This window comes from Chanodichthys erythropterus, chromosome 4 (genome assembly GCF_024489055.1).
Source record: "Chanodichthys erythropterus isolate Z2021 chromosome 4, ASM2448905v1, whole genome shotgun sequence".
Lineage (NCBI taxonomy): Eukaryota > Metazoa > Chordata > Actinopteri > Cypriniformes > Xenocyprididae > Chanodichthys > Chanodichthys erythropterus.
The window spans coordinates 15,695,867-15,717,966 of NC_090224.1; the positions used below are offsets into that span (position 1 = coordinate 15,695,867).

General features: G+C 37.0%; 3 protein-coding genes across 3 annotated transcripts; 1 reads left to right on the forward strand and 2 right to left on the reverse strand.

Moving 5' to 3' along the window:
* Positions 1 to 5,517: 5,517 nt before the first annotated feature.
* On the reverse strand, positions 5,518 to 10,337 carry gja1b (gap junction protein alpha 1b). The gene is made up of 2 exons (XM_067384289.1): positions 10,116 to 10,337; positions 5,518 to 8,249 (listed from the first exon to the last, which is right to left on the reverse strand). The coding sequence occupies exon 2, from the start codon at positions 8,231 to 8,233 to the stop codon at positions 7,091 to 7,093; it is 1,143 nt and encodes a 380-aa protein (XP_067240390.1). The 5' UTR covers positions 8,234 to 8,249; positions 10,116 to 10,337; the 3' UTR covers positions 5,518 to 7,090.
* A 275-nt stretch (positions 10,338 to 10,612) lies between these two features.
* On the reverse strand, positions 10,613 to 13,478 carry gja13.2 (gap junction protein alpha 13.2). The gene is made up of 2 exons (XM_067384290.1): positions 13,249 to 13,478; positions 10,613 to 11,787 (listed from the first exon to the last, which is right to left on the reverse strand). Exon 2 carries the CDS (start codon positions 11,767 to 11,769, stop codon positions 10,933 to 10,935), a length of 837 nt encoding a protein of 278 aa, XP_067240391.1. The 5' UTR covers positions 11,770 to 11,787; positions 13,249 to 13,478; the 3' UTR covers positions 10,613 to 10,932.
* A 5,113-nt stretch (positions 13,479 to 18,591) lies between these two features.
* Positions 18,592 to 21,947, forward strand: gja12.2 (gap junction protein alpha 12.2). The gene is made up of 2 exons (XM_067384292.1): positions 18,592 to 18,772; positions 20,688 to 21,947. The coding sequence occupies exon 2, from the start codon at positions 20,694 to 20,696 to the stop codon at positions 21,426 to 21,428; it is 735 nt and encodes a 244-aa protein (XP_067240393.1). The 5' UTR covers positions 18,592 to 18,772; positions 20,688 to 20,693; the 3' UTR covers positions 21,429 to 21,947.
* The last annotated feature ends 153 nt before the right edge of the window (positions 21,948 to 22,100 follow it).

Below are 22,100 nucleotides of genomic sequence, written 5' to 3' on the forward strand. Positions count from 1 at the left end.
TCCATCTGCCATTTTTCACTATTGTCCGTTCTTGCTTACCTAGTCTGATGATTCAGCTGTGCACAGATCCAGACGTTAATACTGGCTGCCCTTGTGTAATGCCTTGAACATGGACTGGCATATGCAAATTTGGGGGCGTACATATTAATGATCCCGACTGTTACGTAACAGTCTGTGTTATGTAGAGATTCGCCTGTTCTTCCGAGGTCTTTTAAACAAATGAGATTTACATAAGGAGGAGGAAACAATGGTGTTCGAGACTCACTGTATGTCATTTCCATGTACTGAACTCTTGTTATTCAACTATGCCGAAATAAATTTAATTTTTGGTTCTAGGGCATCTTTAAGTACTTCGATACCACAGCAAAAGCTACTAGCCTAACTAATAAAGTTCAAACATTATTAAAGACAAGTGAACAGTCAATAAAATGAGAGCAAATAAACAAATTACAAGCATAGATAAATAGAATAGAACAAACATGCAAGTGAAGTAAACAGTGCTCAAGTTTTTCAGTCAGATCTTACAGTATATTCAGCTACAGAAATTGAATAATCTTTCTTGCTTAGCAGCTGTTTAAGCATCTACAGCCCTTTAAAATTATAGCTATGGCAAATACATATTGCCAAAAGAGCAGTGCTGAAAATGATTCAGACTGCTGCATTCTTTGAATAGATGCTGGTTACAGTCAGGCGAATGAAATATATCTTATTCCCCATTCTTAGAATACTCCTGGCTTGATTTTCCCGATTTGGACCTCTCAGTGGAAAACCGGGGCGCATCTGGCTAAATTTAGAGTAATGACCATAGTCGACATATTGGACGTTTTGCCGTAAGTGAGAGCCGTTTTGGAAGTGAGGGGAAAAAATGGGGTGAAGCATGGAAATATTTTGCCTATGCCAGTCAACCCGCTATTGACTTTGGATGTGGGCTGCATATTTTCTTCTCTCCTGACCTCTCCGTAACCGATGACAAGTCTCGTAATTTTAGCTTTGGTATGGACCCAGCGTGCCCTACTCTCCAAACCCCATCCACCTCAATTAGAGGTATCTTACAGAGTCCAAGTGAACTTTAAAGTCTCTCTTTGAGACGTGCAGGAGCCGGCCACATTAAAGATTTTATGGCCTTGACACTTGGACGAGGGGAGTCGAAGAGCTAGTGCTATCAAAACAAAGGTGGCGCTGGGATGCGAAGAACAGAGTGGACAGTGGCAGGACCGCCGTATAATGCATCCCACATGGCCAACATCCTGCTCCAACAGCGACACATATGGAATAACCTCGTGTTCCTTAAAAAAAGAGACGCTGTATCGGTCAAGGCCTTTGCTGATTCACCCCGTACAGACACAGAGTTTGCTATCTGGAATATGCTACATGTGAGCATACGTCATACAATATTGTTATTGTTTTTTTTTTTGCCTGCTGCTCATGTTCTGGATTTGCACTTCATTCCTCCTATAATTCTCTTCATCTGCCTCATTTAATTTGCATGCATTCCAGTGCGCATCTGTCTGCTCTCTGAAGTTGTGCTCTGTTCTTCTCTAAGATATAACTGCTCTTCCCTGAGTCTGATATTTAGTGCTTGTGCTCATTTCCTGTCTCTCATATCCTGTGTCCGTATTTTGAGTTTCTGTCTGTGTTTTGAGTCTGTCTCTGTGTCTCTTCCTCTGTCTGTAGTATTGAAGGAGCAATAGCAGCCTGTGAACTCTGTCATGTGCTGTTCTCTAACTTTAAATGTCTGGGAGACAGCTTTTAACAATAAGGGGTTTATGTGCCCTGAAATGAAGGAACATAAAATTAGGGCTCTCTGTGTGTGCATGTGTTTGTTGAGTGAGAGCAAATGAATATGAATGAAATATGGCCTGTTGGAGAACTAAATTGCTTGCAACCAATCACCAGTCAGTATTTATATAGTTATCAGGGTGTTCTTAGTGGCTGTGGTGGCTGCTATAGGGTGTTTAATTGTTTGTCAGGACATTGCTTTGTGGTTGCTAAGGTGTTCTAGGTTATTGCCAGGGCATTGCTGTGTGGTTGCTAAGGTTTTGAGGGTGTGTTCACACTTGTAGTTCAGTTTGATTGGTTTGTTTGGTCCGGACAAAAAAAAAAAAGGCATTTTTTAACACCAAACCTAAAGATAACGAGCCTAAAGTCATAAGGATATGTTCACAACCAGTTTTTATGCAGGAAATGCAGTTCTGTTGTACCGAACTGCGATGGGCATAATTGCGACTATGACGAGAATAAACAGGTATGTTTGAGCATTCTGTCCTTTTTAGGGTCGCATCTTGGGACACCATGTCCTGTTTTTGGTTTGTTTACATACAAGCATGCTGCACAAGTCCTGAAAAGTGAAACCAAAGCGTCTTGATCGCCCCCAGGTGGTTGGTCTCAGTATAGGTCATAAACCCCTCCCTCTACATGTAATGTTATGGGACGTGAGTCAAACTAAACAATTAAATTACACTTCAAATTTTTTGTTTCTGTAATTTTATGTAGTTTTTATCACGCTGATGTAAGCTCAAGTGTTAGTTTTTTAAAATGTATACATACGGGGATGTGATGTCATTATTGACAACTGTGATTGACAGCTTCTCTGAGTGAAGTAGTCAATGAGGCACCAACAGACGTTTTTTCAGGATTTTTGGGAGGAGATTGGAGCTTTAACTTTAACTTCTACATTTCCATAACTTTTTATTTCATACTGACATAATGAGTTGTTCTGCAGTAAACTGTACTATATTCTGCAGGAGTGTGGGCGGGGCTTTGATAGTGCACGACTTACTCAAGGTTGCTTACTCAAAAGTCAAAATTGGTCTCTATTAGTCACTCCTTCAATGCAAGTCTATATGTTGTAATTCTAACAGCTTAGAACAGTAATAGAATTATTTGAGATACTTTAGCAAACTCCACTAATAACACAGATGCTTCAAATTGATGACTTTTGAATATAATTGGAAAAGAAATGAAATGAAGACAATGATGTAGCGCTTGCATGTCAGAAACTCCTGGTAAAATTGCTAGCTTTAATACTTCACATTGTTTTCCACGGAAGGAATTGGCAAAGCCTGGAGGTCACATGCCTCAGGTCTTCCTGCAGACTTCCTGTTGGTGCCGCAGAGGCCTAACCTATAGGGCGGAGCTCATATGGCCTACAGGCAACATGATCTCACTTTGAATAAACAGCAAGGGACTAAAACAAGGCAATATATGAGGTGAGACTGAGACTACTGCCAGTGTCAGGTGATGATATTGTGAGAAATGAGAGAAAGAGAAAGTTAAATCCTCTTGTTGACAGAGAGAGTCTATTAGTGCTGAGTTCCTGTGACTCTGTGCATGTTCTTCAGCTTATTAGACATGTTTGTGAGCTGCTCTTCCATGTTTAATAAAACCACAGCTTTTCTCTCAGCAGTTCTAGTCCATCCAGCAGTGGAAAATTTCAAAGAAAAATGCGATGAGGACGAATCCAATTTCTAACCGCACGGAAAACTGAGACACCATTTGGGATTGGCAGCTCTCGCCATTGTAAAATTGGAAGCATCCTATTGTTTTGCTTTGCTTATGCTTATATAAACAGCAGGGAATGGGCAGATCTCTCAGGAAACATGACTGTGCATGATATCCACAGTGCCTGGAGGTGCAACGCGGCCAGTCTGTGAGTGTTGACCATCTACAAAGCATTGGATGTTTTTTAACACCCTGCGTGCTTGATAGCCGGCATTCCACCACTCTAGCTGAGCTCCAGGAAGAGCCGGACCGTTTGCGGGAATCACATGTGATGTTCTCATGTACCTATACTCAGAACCGCTGCCATATAGAAGCAAGAGACAGATGCATGCAGAGATTTAATCAAAAATCTGATCTCTCAGCAAGATGATCATCACAGAACTGATGCTTTTTGGAATTGTGGATAAAGTTCCCCAGAACATTTGCTGCAAACATGCTCTACATGGATACAGAGGGGGGAAATGGTTTATATCTGATTGTGAAAGATGTGTCATTAAAAAATAAAGTCAGGCGGGTGTCCAATATAAGATGTTACGAGTGAAGCACAGCAGCTGTTTTATTAAACATGGGCGACGTCATAATAAAACGTCCATTGGACATTTTTAGTCAAACTTAGCAGCTTTAACATGGATTCCCAGCACCACCCAGGAGTTGTGGTATGGGTGGCAGTATGGGCACAGGAAATGTAACTCACACACTGAGGTTTCCAGTAGTCTGTGGGCAGAAGCCTGCTGTATGTGCATTTCGAGTGACTCTCTTTACTTCGAGTGACTCTCTTTACTCCTTACTCTCTTTCCCCATCTCTCTCTGTAAAATAAACTGTACCTCAGACATGTTTACCCATCCCTTGAGTGGTTTCTCTGACGTCCAGTCTGTTTTATTGCTGAAATATTTTGTGGTATTAATGGTGACTTAGCATAAAGTATTTCAATTGAGAAATGTATAGATAAACAGTGACGGTAAATGATTTCCATTTCAAATAAATGCTGTTCTTTTGAACTTTCTATTCATTAAAGAATTAAAAAAAAAAAATGCATCACGGTTCCCAGAAAAATTAAGCAGGACAACCGTTTTCAACACTGACAATAATAAGAAATGTTTCTTAAGTAGTAAATCAGCATATTAGAATGATTTCTGAAGGATCATGTGACACTGAAGACTCAAGTAATGATGCTTGGCCATCACAGGAATAAATCACAAAACGGCTATTAAACTGTTAAATTAATATTTCACAATATTACTGTTTTTACTTAGCTTTTGGTGAGGATAAGACTTCCTAACTTTTGAAGATAACATATGTGTATATACAGAAGACGCTGGGCTTCAAGACCTCTTTTATTTATTTATTTATTCATTTTTGCACCAGCTGATTCCTTTCTTTTATCTTGTTCCGATGAATAACTTCAGAATGTATCAGTTCGGCCTCTGGTATATGCAATAGCATTGTGTGATAAATCTGGTCTAAAAAGATCTGCATTAATTAGCATTAGATCAAAGTCTCCTGCTTTTTTTTTACGTTCTTCTGCTCTAGCCACATGTGGTCCACAGACTCGGCCCAGGCATATGGTTTTATTTAGCTTTGTGGAAAGGTTAAATAGGAAACTTGGATAAGAGAAAAGGCTCTGAATCTTTTTATATGATGAAATTTTGAAAGTTTCTGGGGCATTTTAAAACATACATGTAAAAACTTATCAGTCTTTTGGTTTGCGAGTCAGTCTTGGCGTAGACAGATCTTGGCCGTTACACTGCGTTTGTCTCTATTGCCTGTTTAAACACGGTGGTTTGTGTAGGGCTAATTCTCTTGGATAAAAAGCCTGCACCAGACTCCTTTAGATACTGGCACCAGACAAATTGCAGTGCATTTTGTCTTTTTTTTTTTTATCGTGAGCCTCTCGTTGGGTGTAAACAAAAATACTGAAATGAGTAAGTGTATATTGGAAAGCATTAGTGTGGTCATATAAAAGAGTTTGACTGAGACACACAAATACAAAATGACAAAGAAAAAATCTTTATTGGTTAAATTGCTTTTTCACAGATTTGATTAATGTCCGTTTTTGTTTGATTGCTCGGTTTTTCCACTGCCATGCATACCATACAACAGCGGATTCCCATGGAATGGCATTACATCAGTGTTGTTCTGATTTAAAACCCAATATGCGTTATTTACCAGATGCAAAATCTTGCCTTAGCCACTCAACGGCCCAAACCCAAGGATTCTGTGAGAGCACTGTTAAAGTGTAGTGATTTTACGCCTTGTAGTGTGTTGTAAAATAAATTAGTTACGTGCATAACAGAGAACTTCTCGTCATTTTTGCATCAAATAACACCCTAGCCAAAATCTCAGTGCAAACACCATTGTAGCTGAAAAATCCATGAGCCTCTGCAAATGAGTACCAATACTATGATGCACAATTTGAAAAATTAAAAAAAAAAAAAAAAGAATGTCCATAATGAAATTTCATCTACTAGTGTTTGGTAGTTGTGGAGCTACGCTGGCATATATCTCTTAATATAACTGACTAAATATTAGTCCAGCTCTAAAAAGCAGTCTTCTAAAAAAAACTCACATTTGTGAAATAGCTTGATTTACAGTACTAAAACTCTATCTCTCAAGCAGCAATGATTACATTGAGTTAGAAAGGTCATTCACTCCAAAGGTAAGACATTAATTCTACTCATTCTAATTCAAAACTAATTCATTCCTTCTGCCCTCCAAAAAGAAACAAAGGAAAATAAAATGCCATTTTTTTTTAACGAGAACAAAAGTAAAGCCTTTCTCTCACACACTATTTAGGACAAATTTCAGTAAAAATCAAAATGCAGAAAAGAAAATCAAGCCGTGTAACAGTTGGTACAGCAGCTCAGTCCACACATTTCTTATTCATACCACCACCCAAAAAAAAACAACAAATATCAAATAACAAAAACCGACACCACATAAATTCAAAGTTTATCAGGAAAATGACAGTCCACTGTGATTAATAAAAATCCATATTTGTCGACGAATATATTGCTGAAATTTGGATTATTGTCAATAAATATGCACTTGGATGGTATTAATTATGTAGACATGACCTTGAGTAGTAGTCAATCTTCATCTAGTGGTGGATATCCTGTTAATCTTTATGAATAAATAAATATTAATTCATGACTGATTTGATGTCATGCAAACAAGTGACGTAACCATAGGGGGGGTTAGAACACAAATCTACACACACTGTAGGAGTGCAACATGTTAAAGTGGAATTGTTGTGTGGCATTTTAATAAACCCAATGCGAACAAGCAAACAAAATCAATCACATCACCAAGGCATATTCTGGTGGGCAGAATCGAGAGACGCGCCAGGTTTGGCCCCGCTTGTGCCCCTTTGAGTCCCCTAGCTGTTCGGTTGTTAGGGCATGTTAGCTCTGCTAGTTTCAACATCATTATTAATGAATAGTACCTCCAGCAGTGTGAGTAATTTTATGTCTCTGTATTGACTAGAGTCTAGAGAGAGGAACTTGCCCCGCCCCCTCAGTACAGGAGTTCAGCGCGTCTCACTGCCTGTGTCAGTCCTTTAGCGTTGTGACGCGGCACCGAGTCGCGCGGCTAGACGTCCAGGTCGTCGGGCCTCGCTCGACTGCTCATGCGGCTGCTGGCGCGGCTGCACGGCCGGGCGTCTATCAACGCCAACGGCTGCAGCTCATGGCCTGGCGTCAGTTTCTTGGGATCGTGCGTGTCGTCGGGGAAGTCGAAGGCCTGAGCGTGCGAATTGGAGATGGTGCTGCCGTTCTGGCCTAAACGGTTCTGTTCTGTGCTGTAGTTGGCCCAGTTCTGCTCGTTGGCCTGCTTGTTGTAATTGCGACAAGAGTTGGTCCGCTCGCCGGTGGCTAGTTTGTAGCCCGGAGGCGACATGGGCGAGAGCGGGGCGGTCGGCGAGGAGCAGCCGTTGTAGTAAGCGTATTTGGTCGTGGACAGTTTGGTCGGTGTAGGGCTCAAGGTGCCGGTGGGGTACTGGTTTTGTTGGCCTTTCACACGGTCCTTGATCCGTTTGAAGAGCACGTAGAAGAGCTCTATGATGTTGAGCAAGAGTGAGACGAGCGAAACCACCAGCATGAAAATAATAAAGATGGTCTTCTCCGTTGGCCGAGAGAGGAAACAGTCCACCCGATGGGGGCAGGGCGAACGTTCGCACGTGTACACGGCGGACAGGGTGAAGCCATAGATGTACCACTGGATGACCAGGAAGGCCACCTCAAAGACGGACTTGAAAATGATGCTGACAATGTAGGTGCGCAGCAGGGCGCCCTTCATCTTCACCTTGCCGTGCTCCTCCAGGCCGTGCTTGAACTTCTTGTGCTCGATCTTCTTCAGATGGACCTCGACGTCACCGCCGTCATTCTGCACGGCCTTCAGCTCCTCCTCTTTGCGGTTGAGCTTGACCTCCTTGCGCATCAGGTAGAACACGTGCGCCAGGTACAGGAGCGTAGGTGTGGACACGAAGATGATCTGAAGCACCCAGAAGCGCACGTGCGAGATGGGGAACGATTTGTCATAGCAGACATTCTCGCAACCGGGCTGCTGGGTATTGCACTTGAAAGCTGACTGCTCGTCACCCCAGGCCGACTCCACTGCTGTTCCCAGAACTAGGATCCGGAAGATGAAGAGCACAGAGAGCCAGATCTTTCCTCCGGCCGTGGAGTAGGCCTGCACCTTGTCAAGAAGTCTTCCCAATGCACTCCAGTCACCCATCTTGAGGGAGTTCTAGCTGAAAATAGAAAGCTCAGATGTAATAAAACGTATTTAGACAGTTTTGGACACTTGGGTGACACTTGAATAAGTCTGAATGTCTTTGTATTAGATGCAAAATATCAAAGTGACATCTCTGAATAAATAACATTATTATTTTAAACCAAACAGTCCATTACTTTTAGTGAATGTATGAAGTCAGTTCTCCTCAAGTTCATACATAACTGTTATTTTATATATATATAAATAATAAATAAATATATATATATATATATATATATATATATATATATATATATATATATAAGTCACTTGGTTTTAGTAGTTATGTAATGCAAAGACATTCGTACATTTTAAAGAGTGGCTTAAGTGTCCTCACTTTTTTTTTTTTTGAGGCCACTGTAGTGTTTTTTTCTGCACATAAAGCACGATGAAAGTGTTAGTTTCAGCACCTGCTGAGGATGTTATTATGAAAATAATCATGAAAACTGACCTCAAGATTATCATAATATAAACTACACCTGGTCACAGATAGCTCAGATAACAAACATGTGGCTCGCACACATAGGGGTTAGGTTTAGGGTTGTAAAGATAACTGCCAGCACTTGCTGTCTTTTGCTTTATGAAACAAAAGTTCTCGAGTTAATGCTACCATGACAGTTTTTACAGAAAGTGAGTCATCATCTACTGACTAAAACATCTTAAACATGAAGAAAACATGACTAAGCCGGTTAGGATATTGCTTGACTGGGGAATTTAAAGACACTTGTTTATTTAGCAAGACTTTGGTCCCTTCAGTTACATCAGAAATGTTTAAATACAGTCAAAAACATTCAATTGAAATCTGAATTTAATTGGGAAGCAAGTCTTTGATTAATTCCCATGTGCAGCATGGAAAATCAAATATCATAAGGAACTGTTTAAGAAGTTCTAAAGAATTGCCTGATTCATGTGGTGCAGGCATGATGAAGAGCATCTCTTCAATATCCTAGACAATTTGTGGGTCTCGTGGCGATAATAAAGTTTAAATGGGGTATGTGGAATGTATATTATGACAGTTACCTTGTTAAAGTCCATAAGAGACATTAAGGGGGGAGACATCGAGTATTTTTGTTGTTTAGACATCAAATGGGCAGAAAACAGGCTCGTCTCTCTGTAATCTTGGATAGTTATACTAAAGTATATAGTATAAGAACTGCTTATTTAAACATATAAAGTGAAATAAAATTGTCATTACATTGATTCCACAAAATTATGTAGGAATACTTGAATTACAGGTTAAAGTTTTGCTACAATAAAGCCGCTTAAAACATTGTAATAAGGAACTTAACAGCGCCGCCTACAGCGCGTTGACAACGCAGGCGAAACGGATCGTTTTTCACCAGAAAGTCGTATTAGAGTTTTAAAAACAAAGGCAGAAAAGAATAAAAATTGTTCTATAAGAAAAATAGTTATAATTAGTCCCAATTAAATTCATGTATTTGATTCCTGCTTTCATTTTTTCTTCAAAACGTAATTCCAGTCACAAAGTTTTTGAAGTTTCTGTCATTCCATTTTTGTTTTTATTACTGAAATGTCTGTTAAAACTCTTGTTTCTACCGAACGTGTCATCCACAACAGACGTGAATAAATACCAAACGTAAATATTATAGGCTATATTATTGAACCACATGATAACAATATATTATATGAATCATATCATGATTCATATCCTTTCCTAAACTTCTAAACTCACTGAAAAGTTGTTCAAAATAATATGTAATATGACTAAAAACATTAAAAGTAACTTTCCACTGGGTTGTTCAGTTCTGAATATTAGTGCCGCTATGGAAGAAAAAAAAAAAAAAAGTTTGGAAAAGTTGTAAGACTTTCTGTAAAAACTTACCTGGAGAGAAGTAAAGAGAGGAGAGCCCTGTAGGGACTTACTCCGTCACCTCTGAAGATCAGTCACCAAATCCAAGTAAGCGACTATGGAGAAACTGAGGCACACTTGTCAAACTTTCCCTGCTTATAAGAGACTCGGAGGGAAGAAAGTGGAAAGCAAGCAGACGCACAAAGTTTGGCAGTCACATGACTGGCTACGTCGTTTTTTTGGGTCCTCCTCATACACTCGCCTGATGAGCTGCTTCAACTCAACGAAAACTTTATGAAATAGTCATATAGTATAAAAAGAACGTTTTCATTGTGCATAAATGATCTGTAAAGCAGTGTTATACAGTGATTATGAACAACTATATATATATATATATATATATATATATATATATTATTATTATTTATTTATTTTTTTTTTTTCATATAATATAGTGATAACTATATAGCTTATGTTTTTAATAATTTAATAGCTCAATAGCTGATCCTTGTCTCTGTAAGAAAATAATTGATACGCAGTCATTTTCATTTACACATTTATTCTTGGTTTATAAAAACTTGGTTAAACATCTTTCAAGTTGAAATAAAAAGTCTATAAAAACGAAAGAAACAGACAAAAAAAAAATCACTGGCCTTGTAGTGACAGAAGTAAGGGGGTTAGTGAGTGCAGCTCAAGAAGATAACAGTGCCATCTAGTGTTCAGTTAATACAATTAACAATATTTTTCAAGTTTTACCATAATCGATTATATTACTATTTCTGAATAAAGTTGATTATATTAGTTATGTATTTTTCTAGAAGTGTTACCAGCCTGAGTATGACACAATGACTTATGACTCAGGTTTGGCTTCATCAAGACTGCCTTTTCTTTGATCCCATTTGTTCTGCAAGGCCATGTTTAACTCATTGTGTCTCATTCCATTAACAGGTTCAAGTTCTACCGGAAAAGATGAAGGATAACGGGATTCACCAGCATACATTGCAGTCTTATATTTCTTACTACCCCTGCTTATTCTCTTACAAAGCAAATAGAATATTTCTAGAACATTTAAGGCCAGAGACACACAAGCCACCACCAGCATGAAGATAATGAAGATGGTTTTCTCTGTGGGTCTAGATATAAAACACTCGGTCTCTGTCGTACACGGCAGTGTTTTACAGTGGAACTTGTGCGGCATGATGAATCCAAACAGATAATACTGTCCGACGATGAAAGCCACCTCGAAAATGATCTTTATAAACAGTTGGGTCAAGTAGCTACCCAGCATGCTTCCTTTGATCACAATCTTCCCGTTTTCGTTTGTGTATTTTGGCGACTTCGACATCGGGTTCCTTTTCTGCTCCTCTCTCAATTTGTTCTCTTGGTGGATGACATGTACCACATGGCCCAGATACACCAAAGTCGGAGTGGAAATGAAGATGATCTGCATGACCCAGAAGCGAATATGCGAGATGGGGAACTTCCAGTCATAGCACACGTTTTCGCAACCAGGCGTGTTGGTGTTGCATACTAAGTTGGATCGCTCATCACCCCACACGCTCTCAGCTCCTGCTCCCAACACCAGGATCCTGAAGATGAAAAGGACGCTCATCCATATCTTGCCGATGACAGTGGAGTGGGACTGTACTTTGTCCAGTAAAGCTGAGAGAAATCCCCAGTCGCCCATAATTGGTCAGTTGCTTCCCTGGAGGATAAATAGGACATTTACACTAAATTATCAACAATTTTGTTTCTATAGGAAAACAAGTAGGATTTGAGGGTTAGAGTAAATTCACGTAAATATGTTTTGATTAAAGTATACTTAAAGAGTTAGTTCACCCAAAAATGAAAATTCTCCCTCATGTCGTTCCAAACCTGTAAGACTTTCATTCATCTTCAGAACACAAATTAAGATATTTTTGATGAAATCTGAGAGCTTTCCGTCCCTCCATAGACAGCTACGCAACTGAGACTTTGACGCTTCAAAAAGTTCATAATGAGATTGTAAAACTAATCCATATGAATGGTTTAGTCCAAATTTTCTGAAGAGACTCGATCGCTTTACAGTATATAATGAACAGATTGAATTTAAGCTTTTACATTGATCAGCAAACATCCAAACCTGCTTGACCCAAGAACAAACCTCTTTTGGAAGCTCAAACTTGCTGTGTAACACACAAGAATGAACCTCATTGGTTCTTGTGGAAACACACGAGAGTCAAGTGAACATGCTCGAACTTCTGTTGGTTTACCACAACTGATGTGTGAGTTGATGAATGCTAATATGTGAATAAAAGCCTCAATTCAATCTGTTCATCATATAAAGCGATTGAGTCTCTTCAGAAAATTTGGACTAAACCGCTCGATTCATATGGATTAGCTTTACGATCTTTTTATGTACTCATGTTGCGTAGTTGTCAATGGAGGGACAGAAAGCTCTCAGATCTTCATTTTTTAGGTGAACTAATCCTTTATTTTTTTAAGTATTGTAAGTATACACTTCATAATCAAAAAGTATTTTAATCAAAAAGTTCATGGAAGTTGGCACCTTATAGTCACTCTGAATGTTACAAAACAACAGCGACTGAGCTATTTTCGTGGACTACCACACACTGACTATTTTGCTGTAATGTTCTCACTTCCCAAAATTTTTTTATAGTTTATTTAAAGCGCTTGCTCAGTGTCTGTTTTATACATTTCATACTCACCAAATTCTAAAAAACGTTGTGCCTTGTAAGCTCAGAGTAGCAGGCATATAAAATTGGACCTATTTTGGTTCATTAACCAAATAATCTGAAACATTTTATTTTCTAGTAATGTTTCTAGAATGCTTTCTGTAAGATTTGATACAGATAAGATTGGGATTACACATTAAAAAAATATTAGAAGTCTGTAAAATATATTTTAGATCTATAGATGTAATTACATACAGGTAATTATAATAACACAGTACAATTTAGAAACGTGTGTATTTAATAAGTGCAATAAATGATTCATTTAAATGTTAGTACATAGTAGTTAAAGACATCTAATAAAAAGTGGGTCCGATTAAGTTAACAATAACTATCTTCTTAATTATTTGTATATATTTGATATTAAAGTCATATATTGAATATGTACAGTTACTGTTAAAATCATACTCCAACAATTTTTAAAATATTCTTACCCGAATGGATGTCCAAATGGTAATTTCCTGTAAAGAAACAATTACTATTAGTGATTTTAAAAAATCACTCACAAGTCTGTATTTAAATAAACTTATTTCCTTATTCAGCTTGTTGACGATTCTACAACAAAACAATTGTATCGTTAAAACATGAAATTTTGGTTGCTTTCAGTGAGGTCACAGACTTTCAGATGGGATTTGAGTGTTTCAGTCCGTCATCTTATACCCGTGACGTGATTTACCTATATCTTAAGGAATACTGAACGCTCCGCCCAACTGAATGATAAAGAAAACCAGTTTAAACCAGACATTTTCACTTCCCTATTTCTGTTCTTGTTAAAAGCACTGGAAATTAGTCACATCATGAGTCCAGTTGCAGCATACTTTCACACATTGGTGAAATTTGGCTGATTCATCAACCTTGTTTATTTCACTAGGTGGAAGCATTGTCTGTGTGATGCTGGTGTGGTGTAGTGGATAAACATCAGGGCTGGGAAGGTTCCTGGGTTTGAGCCCCAAAAGTAATGACAATCTCTGTTGTGATCTTGTCTTAACCACTGATTGATCCAGAGCGACTGTTCCTGATACAAGTTTCTGCTACGTGAAAAGCAGCTTTACAGTGATAACAGGAAAATGTTAATTTCAGCAGCTCTACAAGAAAACAGTGTCATTGTTCAGCTGAAGTCAGTTCAGTGTCGATGTATTTCCGTTGATTATCAGTTATTAAATTAGTTAATTTAATCTAAGCAGCTCTGCAGAAAACAGTGATGTCTAATCCAGTAATGTCAGTGCTGTCAAATCAATAATATTGTTGAATGAATGGTATATTTATATAGTGCATTTTCTATGTGCACCCAAAACGCTTTACGTATCAGGGGGGCTCTCTCCTCATCCAACACCTGTGTGCAGCAGCCACAGTACAGCGGTGCCAGTGCGCTCACAACACACCAGCTGCAGGTGGAGAGTTTTCCTGGTTTTCCCAGGAGGTCTTCCATCCAGGTTCTAACCAGGCTCAACCCTGCTTAGCTTCAGTGGGACAATTGTTGAATTTTAAGTGTCCCTAACTAAGCAAGCCAGAGGCAACAGTGGAATTAAGTAACCCAATCTCCATCAGGTGACAGAACTGAGAAAAAAAGGAGAAATCAAGGTCAGTCAGGGGACCAGTTCTCCTCTGGCCAAATGAACGAACATGGTGTGATTGTGATTCAGGCTGCAGCACAAGTTAGAATTCAGATTGGGGATTGGTAGCATTAACCCTATCCCTAGCCCATCCTAACCCTAACCCTACACTCTAAAAAATGCTGAGTTGTTTCAACCCGTGTTTGGGTCAAATATGGACAAACTCAACCAACTAATTTGACCCAAACTTGGGTTGAAACAACCTAGCATTTTTTTTTTTTTTTTAGAAAGCAGTTACATGTTGTTAATTATTATTACTCAGTACTTAAATGTATTACACTGTAAAATAGACACCTTAAAATAAAGTGTAACATAATATTTTAAAGTTTTTGCATAAATTGATAAAACTTGATGAAAACTCACATCTCAAGCTTTTGTCTGCCTTGTAAATAAGTACACTGACTTTTGAGACAGTTGCTGCCAAAATGGTTAGTTGTGGTGGAAATGGCGTCACAACTGAGATTTCACACCAAATTTAAACATGATTATTTCAATCTTTGTTTAGATCATTGTAGTTTTCAATGAATAATATTTTTTGATGACTGATTTAAAGTTTAGATATTTGAATTCATAGTAAAATGTTTAAAAATGACTTTTATATAACAAAATGAAAAAAAGTTTAGGTTGAATACAAATCAACCCAAGATTTAAAAGTGCTTTGTGGAACAAAACAATAGCCATATAACCTTCCCTTATTTTATATTTTTTAGTTTTAATTTTTATATTTTATAAATGTGTGTATATATATATATATATATATATATATATATATATATATATACAGTCCAGTCCAAAACTTTGGAACCACTAAGATTTTTAATGTTTTTAAAAGAAGTTTTGTCTACTCACCAAGGCTACATTTATTTAATTAAAAATACAGTAAAAACAGTAATATTGTGAAATATTATTACAATTTAAAATAACTGTTTTCTATTTGAATATATTTCACAAAGTAATTTATTCCTGTGATGGCAAAGCTGAATTTTCAGCATCATTGCTCCAGTCTTCAGTGTCACATGATCCTTCAGAAATCATTCTAATATGCTGATTTGCTGCTCAATAAACATTTATGATTATTTTCAATGTTGAAAACAGTTGTGTACTTTTTTTTTCAGGATTCCTTGATGAATAGAAAGTTCAAAAGAACAGCATTTATCTGAAATACAAAGCTTCTGTAGCATTATACACTACCGTTCAAAAGTTTGGGGTCAGTAAGAATTTTTATTTTTATTTTTTTGAAAAGAAATTAAAGAAATGAATACTTTTATTAAGCAAGGATGCATTAAATCAATCAAAAGTGACAGTAAAGACATTTATAATGTTACAAAAGATTAGATTTCAGATAAACACTGTTCTTTTGAACTTTCTATTCATCAAATAATCCTGAAAAAAAATATTGTACACAAATATTTTGTACAATTGTACACATTAAATGTTTCTTGAGCAGCAAATCAGCATATTAGAATGATTTCTGAAGGATCATGTGACACTGAAGACTGGAGTAATGATGGTGAAAATTCAGCTTTGACATCACAAGAATAAATTACTTTGAAATATATTCAAATAGAAAACAGTTCTTTCAAATTGTAATAATATTTCACAATATTACTGTTTTTACTGTATTTTTAATTAAATAAATGTAGCCTTGGTGAGCAGATGAAACTTCTTTTAAAAACATTAAAAATCTTAGTGGTTCCAAACTTTTGGACTGTATATATACATATTTATATACATATACATCAATGCCGACCACAATTAAAAAATTAATTAGGCTATAGCTTTACAATTTATTTTTGTTTTTAAATTTAAATTAAAGTGAATTAAACAAATATAAATTAGATATAATGATCATATAAAAATCATTTTGGTGAACATTTATTATTTTCAGACATGAGACCTATAGGCAGTGTAGGCGTACTGACGCAATCACTTAACGAACACTTACAAGCGCGCGCTTTGGAAGAATTCCTAAAGTAGCCATTATTTTTTGTAAATTTAGGGATTTTAATTACATTTTTAAAAGACTAAACTCTGTATAAAACACAGATTGACCCTGACAACCTCTTATTAACCTCTTAACAAAATTAATTTCAAGTAAAGCCTTGTGTAATCTCCCAGTAAAAAAGGAGTTGCATTTCTCAAGGATTTGAATTTTTGTTTAATTATGTGTAATTGTGGGAGAGAGATGTGCGGTCAGTCATCCTGACAATGAACTTTTAGCCTGTCTTGAGTCTCTGAGTAATTTCTGCTTAAAAAACACTGACACTGATCTCATGTCAGATGCCTGCGTGACGGAGATCCAAAAAAGGGGGCAACTGAGAGCCAGCGAATGTTTGAACTGACATGTTTTTCACACTCGAGACCTGAAAAACTGCACCAGCCCTTGAGTGATCAAAAGAAATAGTGTCTCAGGCCCTGATAGGTCATCTTGCAGTGACAGATTTACTCATAAGAAAGCTCAAATTGATGAATGAACCCTAATGTTCTCTCTTATTGCCACTATTTTTGAAAATTAAGGCGTAGAGAAGACGGGAAATGACATAAGTACAGGATCAGCAAATTACGGCAAACTCAACATTTTGAGAACACATGCAAACTACAACATCCCCATAATGTGATGTCAGTTCATTAAACTGTGGAATGAAAACCAAATATTAAATATATAAGAACTAATCATTTTAAACAGGCTACATTGGAAGGAAATATTAACATTGATTTTGGGGAAAGTATGTGGTGAAGAGAGTTTAAAGAAACCATAAGATCTAGTCTGGGGAAAAAAGAAAACAGAAGTAGAAGTTGTGCTTTCTAAAAATGTCTGTTTCAAAATACTGAGACATTTGATCACTGGAAACTGTGACAGTCGTCATCGTGCCACTCTGATGTAATCGGAGAAAGCATTCTCTGAACTGGGATGCAGCTGCTATGGTGCTGTAAATTCCGATTGATTCTAATGAATCGGTTTGTCCGAAATGGCTCGCCCAGGAAGGTCCGATTCATTCTATTGAATTTGTTCGTCCGAAACTGCTCTGCCTGGTAGGTTTGATTCATTCAAATGAATCAGTTCATCCACTCTCTCATCTCAAACATTTCGTTTGGACGGTTCTTATAAATGAACAGATTCTAAAAAGATTCGAGTCGAGTAACTCCAGATCGTTTTTGTAGCAGACTATTCATCAGATTGCCCCTCGGTTAAGCAGTTTCAATGTAGTAAGCTTTTTAGCTTAAAGTAGGCGTCAAGCGTTAGGGTTAGATTGACAAGCTACAGTTTCAATGTATAGCTTCCTCAACATTCTAAACTTTAGCAGTCAAGCACTGACAACAACAAAAACATCACTTCTCCTTTCTCCAAGTAAAATCTCTGTAGCCTACTCACGATGAACATAGTCACGTATAACCACATCCACGCAACTGGACATATTTGTCTTCTTTTAAGTTTGCGTGACATTTTTTTGTCTTTCAATTACGATTTAAAAGGTGATCTGAGTGACCTTTAAATGGATGACGAGGATAAAATTTGCCCTTTCGTGTGGTGTATGTATGTTTTATCATTGAGTGAGAACAACCATATTCTGTCCGCGCTGTACCGAATACACCACTTCATAGAACCGCAAGTAAAAGTAATGTTTTCCCATTTTCTCCCATAATTATGGTTTCTGTGGAGAATATAGGAAATAGCTGTGGTCAAACTGTGCATGAGAGCTGGACAAAGTTCAAAGATGCATGCTAACATACATATTAGTTTCAGTTTATTAATTTAGGCTTTTATATGCAAATAAATCATTTGTACCACAGTACAGAACTGTTATCTGAATATTATCAAAACACTGTATTGTATAAACCCATAACTGTACAAAGACAAAAACAGCATAACATATTGTAATGATCATGGCCTTTGGTCTGCATCTTCAGTGCTTTGGATTACATAAGATATTAGATTTATGAAATGCAAACTGTCAGACTTTTCCTTTGAACATTGTGTTAATGTGTTTTTGTGATTTCGAAAAGCACTGTCTATGGAAACGACAGTTTCATCACATTTCTCATGATCATGTGGGAGGTGACTTTTTTTTTTTTTTTTGGTTTCATGTATTGCAACATCTGGAGGCAAAGCTGGACAATGTAAAGATTGGTGTGATGAAAATCTGAGTGTGTGTGATTTTGCATGTGTGTGTACGTGCTCATTGACCTGAAGTTTTTTTTTTTGTGGGTGGACACTAAATGAAAGCTACACTTATAAAAATTACAAAACGTGTTGAAGATCAGATCTTGAAACCTCTGATATCATCATTTCGCCTGAACACAATTAAAGAACAAGTTTCACAGGACCTGCCATCACAAAAATAAGGTAGGTTAACCTTGAATATGGAATTACATTCTACTTGGCACTCTACCATTTATTGATGATCGGAATGTTTGTTTTTATTTAAAACAACCTGTTTTTCTTATTGCTGATAGGCCACATATTTTAATTATGTTGGTGTTGTACCATTCTTTATTATAGCTAAACCCATATATTTGCTTGTATTCTTTCCTCAGTTTTACATTTTAACTTTAATGAAATTAAATATTGTAATTATTTTAAATGACAGTTATAAACTTGAGGCGAACTGATTACATACACAATTAAAAGTGATGGAGCTTTTAGTTAAAAAATAATAGAACAAAAAGTAAAGTATTATTTGATCAGAGTTGTCATACACGGTCAAACCAAAATTTATTCGGACACCTTGAACATTTCATTCATTATTACAGTTTATTCACTGTAGTTTAAAAATGGTAATAAAATATGACAAGATCTCAGAGTTAAACTGTGTCAGAAAAAAATGATCTTAATTATGTCAGATAACACTTAAGCAAAACATGGTCAGGTCAAAGTGTCTGAATAATTTTTAGTTCCATTTTATCAGTTTTGCTGGTAGTCCACTGTATGAAGAATTTTTGGGTATAATATGTCACAGTTTACTTTATTTTGCTATCCTCACTTACATAAATGAACTACAGTGTCCTGCACCACTAGTAAAAAAATATAAAATATTATATCTAGTGTCGCCCAGGTGTCGCCCGTCAGCAGCCGTTCAGTGCTCGTGTACCCGCTGAGAACAGCTTTATCTCAGCCAGTGCTTCAGGGATTTGCCGCTGGCTCTTAAAGTGGTTAAACATGAGATATAATTTGTTTTGGGTACATAAAAATATATGTATACTGTATATTTACAGTCAAACCAAAAATTATTCAGACCCAGGTGAGAAAAAAAGTACACTTGTGTAATATACTTAAAGTGCTCTATTTTCGTGCACTAATTTTGTACTTGATGTACTAAAAATTCTTCTTTAGTACTTCTTAAGATAATCTTAAGAACATCTAAGTGAACTCAACTGTGCTATTTTGAGACACCATGAAATATGAACTAAAATGTGCTTTTAATATACTATCTCTGTATTTAAAAAAATTATTTAGATACCAGGTACCAGTGGTAACTAAATATATTTTAGTTCATATTTTATGCTGTCTCAAAATAGCACAGTTGAGTTCACTTAGATGTTCCTAAGATGATCTTAAGAAGTACTAAAGAAGAACTTTTAGTATATTAAGTACAAAATTAGTGCACGAAAATAGGGAACTTTAAGTATATTACACAAGTGTACTTTTTTTCTCACCTGGGTCTGAATAATTTTTGGTTTGACTGTAAATATACAGTATACATATATTTTTATGTACCCAAAACAAATTATATCTCATGTTTAACCACTTTAAGAGCCAGCGGCAAATCCCTGAAGCACTGGCTGAGATGAAGCTGTTCTCAGCGGGTACACGAGCACTGAACGGCTGCTGACGGCCTGGAGCTCGCATCTCCGAAAATGCCTAAACAAGTTGTAAAATAGGCGCTATGATTAAATACGAGTCATATTTTTCAGGTCTAAACAACTACATTCTCGACTAAAAACTCTTAAAACTACAGTTTGTGGTACAACAAGTGTAGTATTTGTAAAAAAATACAGCGGATTTGCTCGGCAGCCATGACAGTCGCTTCAAGCAGAGTGATACAAAGGGTGAAAATGTGGGAGTGTTGTTATCACTAGAATATTGCATGGCTCTCAGCCAATCAGATTTGAGAACCAGAAAGAACTGGTGTGTATATATATATATATATATATATATATATATATATATATATATATATATATATATATATATATATATATATATATATATTCGCCCATTGTCCCATTGTACTTTCTCTCAGAAATCTTCTCATTTGCAGGTCAGTATGGGGGACTGGGGATTCCTCTCCAAACTTTTAGACAAAGTGCAGTCTCACTCCACCAATATTGGGAAAGTTTGGCTGACGGTTCTGCTGATCTTCAGAATAATGGTTCTTGGGGCTGGACTGGATAAAGTCTGGGGAGATGAACAGTCCAGTATGGTCTGCAACATCAACACTCCTGGTTGCCTGAATGCATGCTACGATCATGTCTTCCCCATTTCCCATATGAGATTCTGGGTGCTCCAGATCATCTTTGTGGCCACGCCAAATCTGGTCTACCTCGGCTACGTTCTGCACGTCATCCACAAAGAAAACAAACTGAGACAGCATTTACAAAACCAGGCAGAGAAACATGGCATCAAACAACCCAAATACACTGATGACAACGGGAAGGTTTATTACAAAGGCAGCCTGCTTGGTTGCTATATGTTGAGTATATTTGTGACTCTATTGTTTGAAATAGGGTTTATTGTAGGCCAGTACTATTTAATTGGCCTTTGGATGCCCACACAGCTAGAATGTAATGTAGACCCTTGCCCTAAAATTGGCCTGCATTGTTTTACATCCCGCCCAACTGAAAAGAGCATCTTCATTATCTTCATGCTCGTTGTGGCATGTGTGTCTTTGGCTTTAAATCTAGGAGAAATGTTCTATCTGATGGGTCGTAGGAGCCAGCACAAGAAGACAACTGCAGTGGCTGAGATTCAGAAATTAACCCCCACTGAGACATTTTGCTAAATGAAACAGTCTGAAATTACATCATATTTCCCTTAGACCCAAGTCTCGAGCCCTCCACCATTTCCTATTCTATTCATAGATTACATAAGCAGGAGAACATATTCTAAGTGGGAAAAAATCCACATGTGCTGTGAGAGATAATTATTATATATGTCTTCTGTCCCATATACTTTTTAAACAGTTCATGTGTTTTCTTTCCCCAGGTGAAATAAGGTTGACATGTAAAAATAGTGTTTACATCTCTTATATATGCCATTGCATCTGTTTTATATTAGTTTTTTTATTGTAAAAAAATAATTGGCTTGGTAGCTAATTTAAGTACATAGTTTAGTGATTATTATTATTTTAGCAGTAGCCTACAAACTTTTCAGCGATTATTATGAACACAATTATTGTGAGCATGTTATGTGTGCAAATAAAAATTAACATAAAAAATAGTGTGTTGTTTATAAGGTGCAAGATGAATGGTTATTTCGAAATATTGGGAGTTGGGTATTGTCTAATGTTAACCAGGAAAAATGTGACTCGCATTGCTGTGATGTCTTTCCATCACAGGGAGGCGTATGAAGACCACAAATCATCAATGCATTGGAAAATCAGGAAACTTAAGACACCAAGGCATTTTCAATGCATGGAATAACATTTCAGACAGAACAATACAATATTATATAG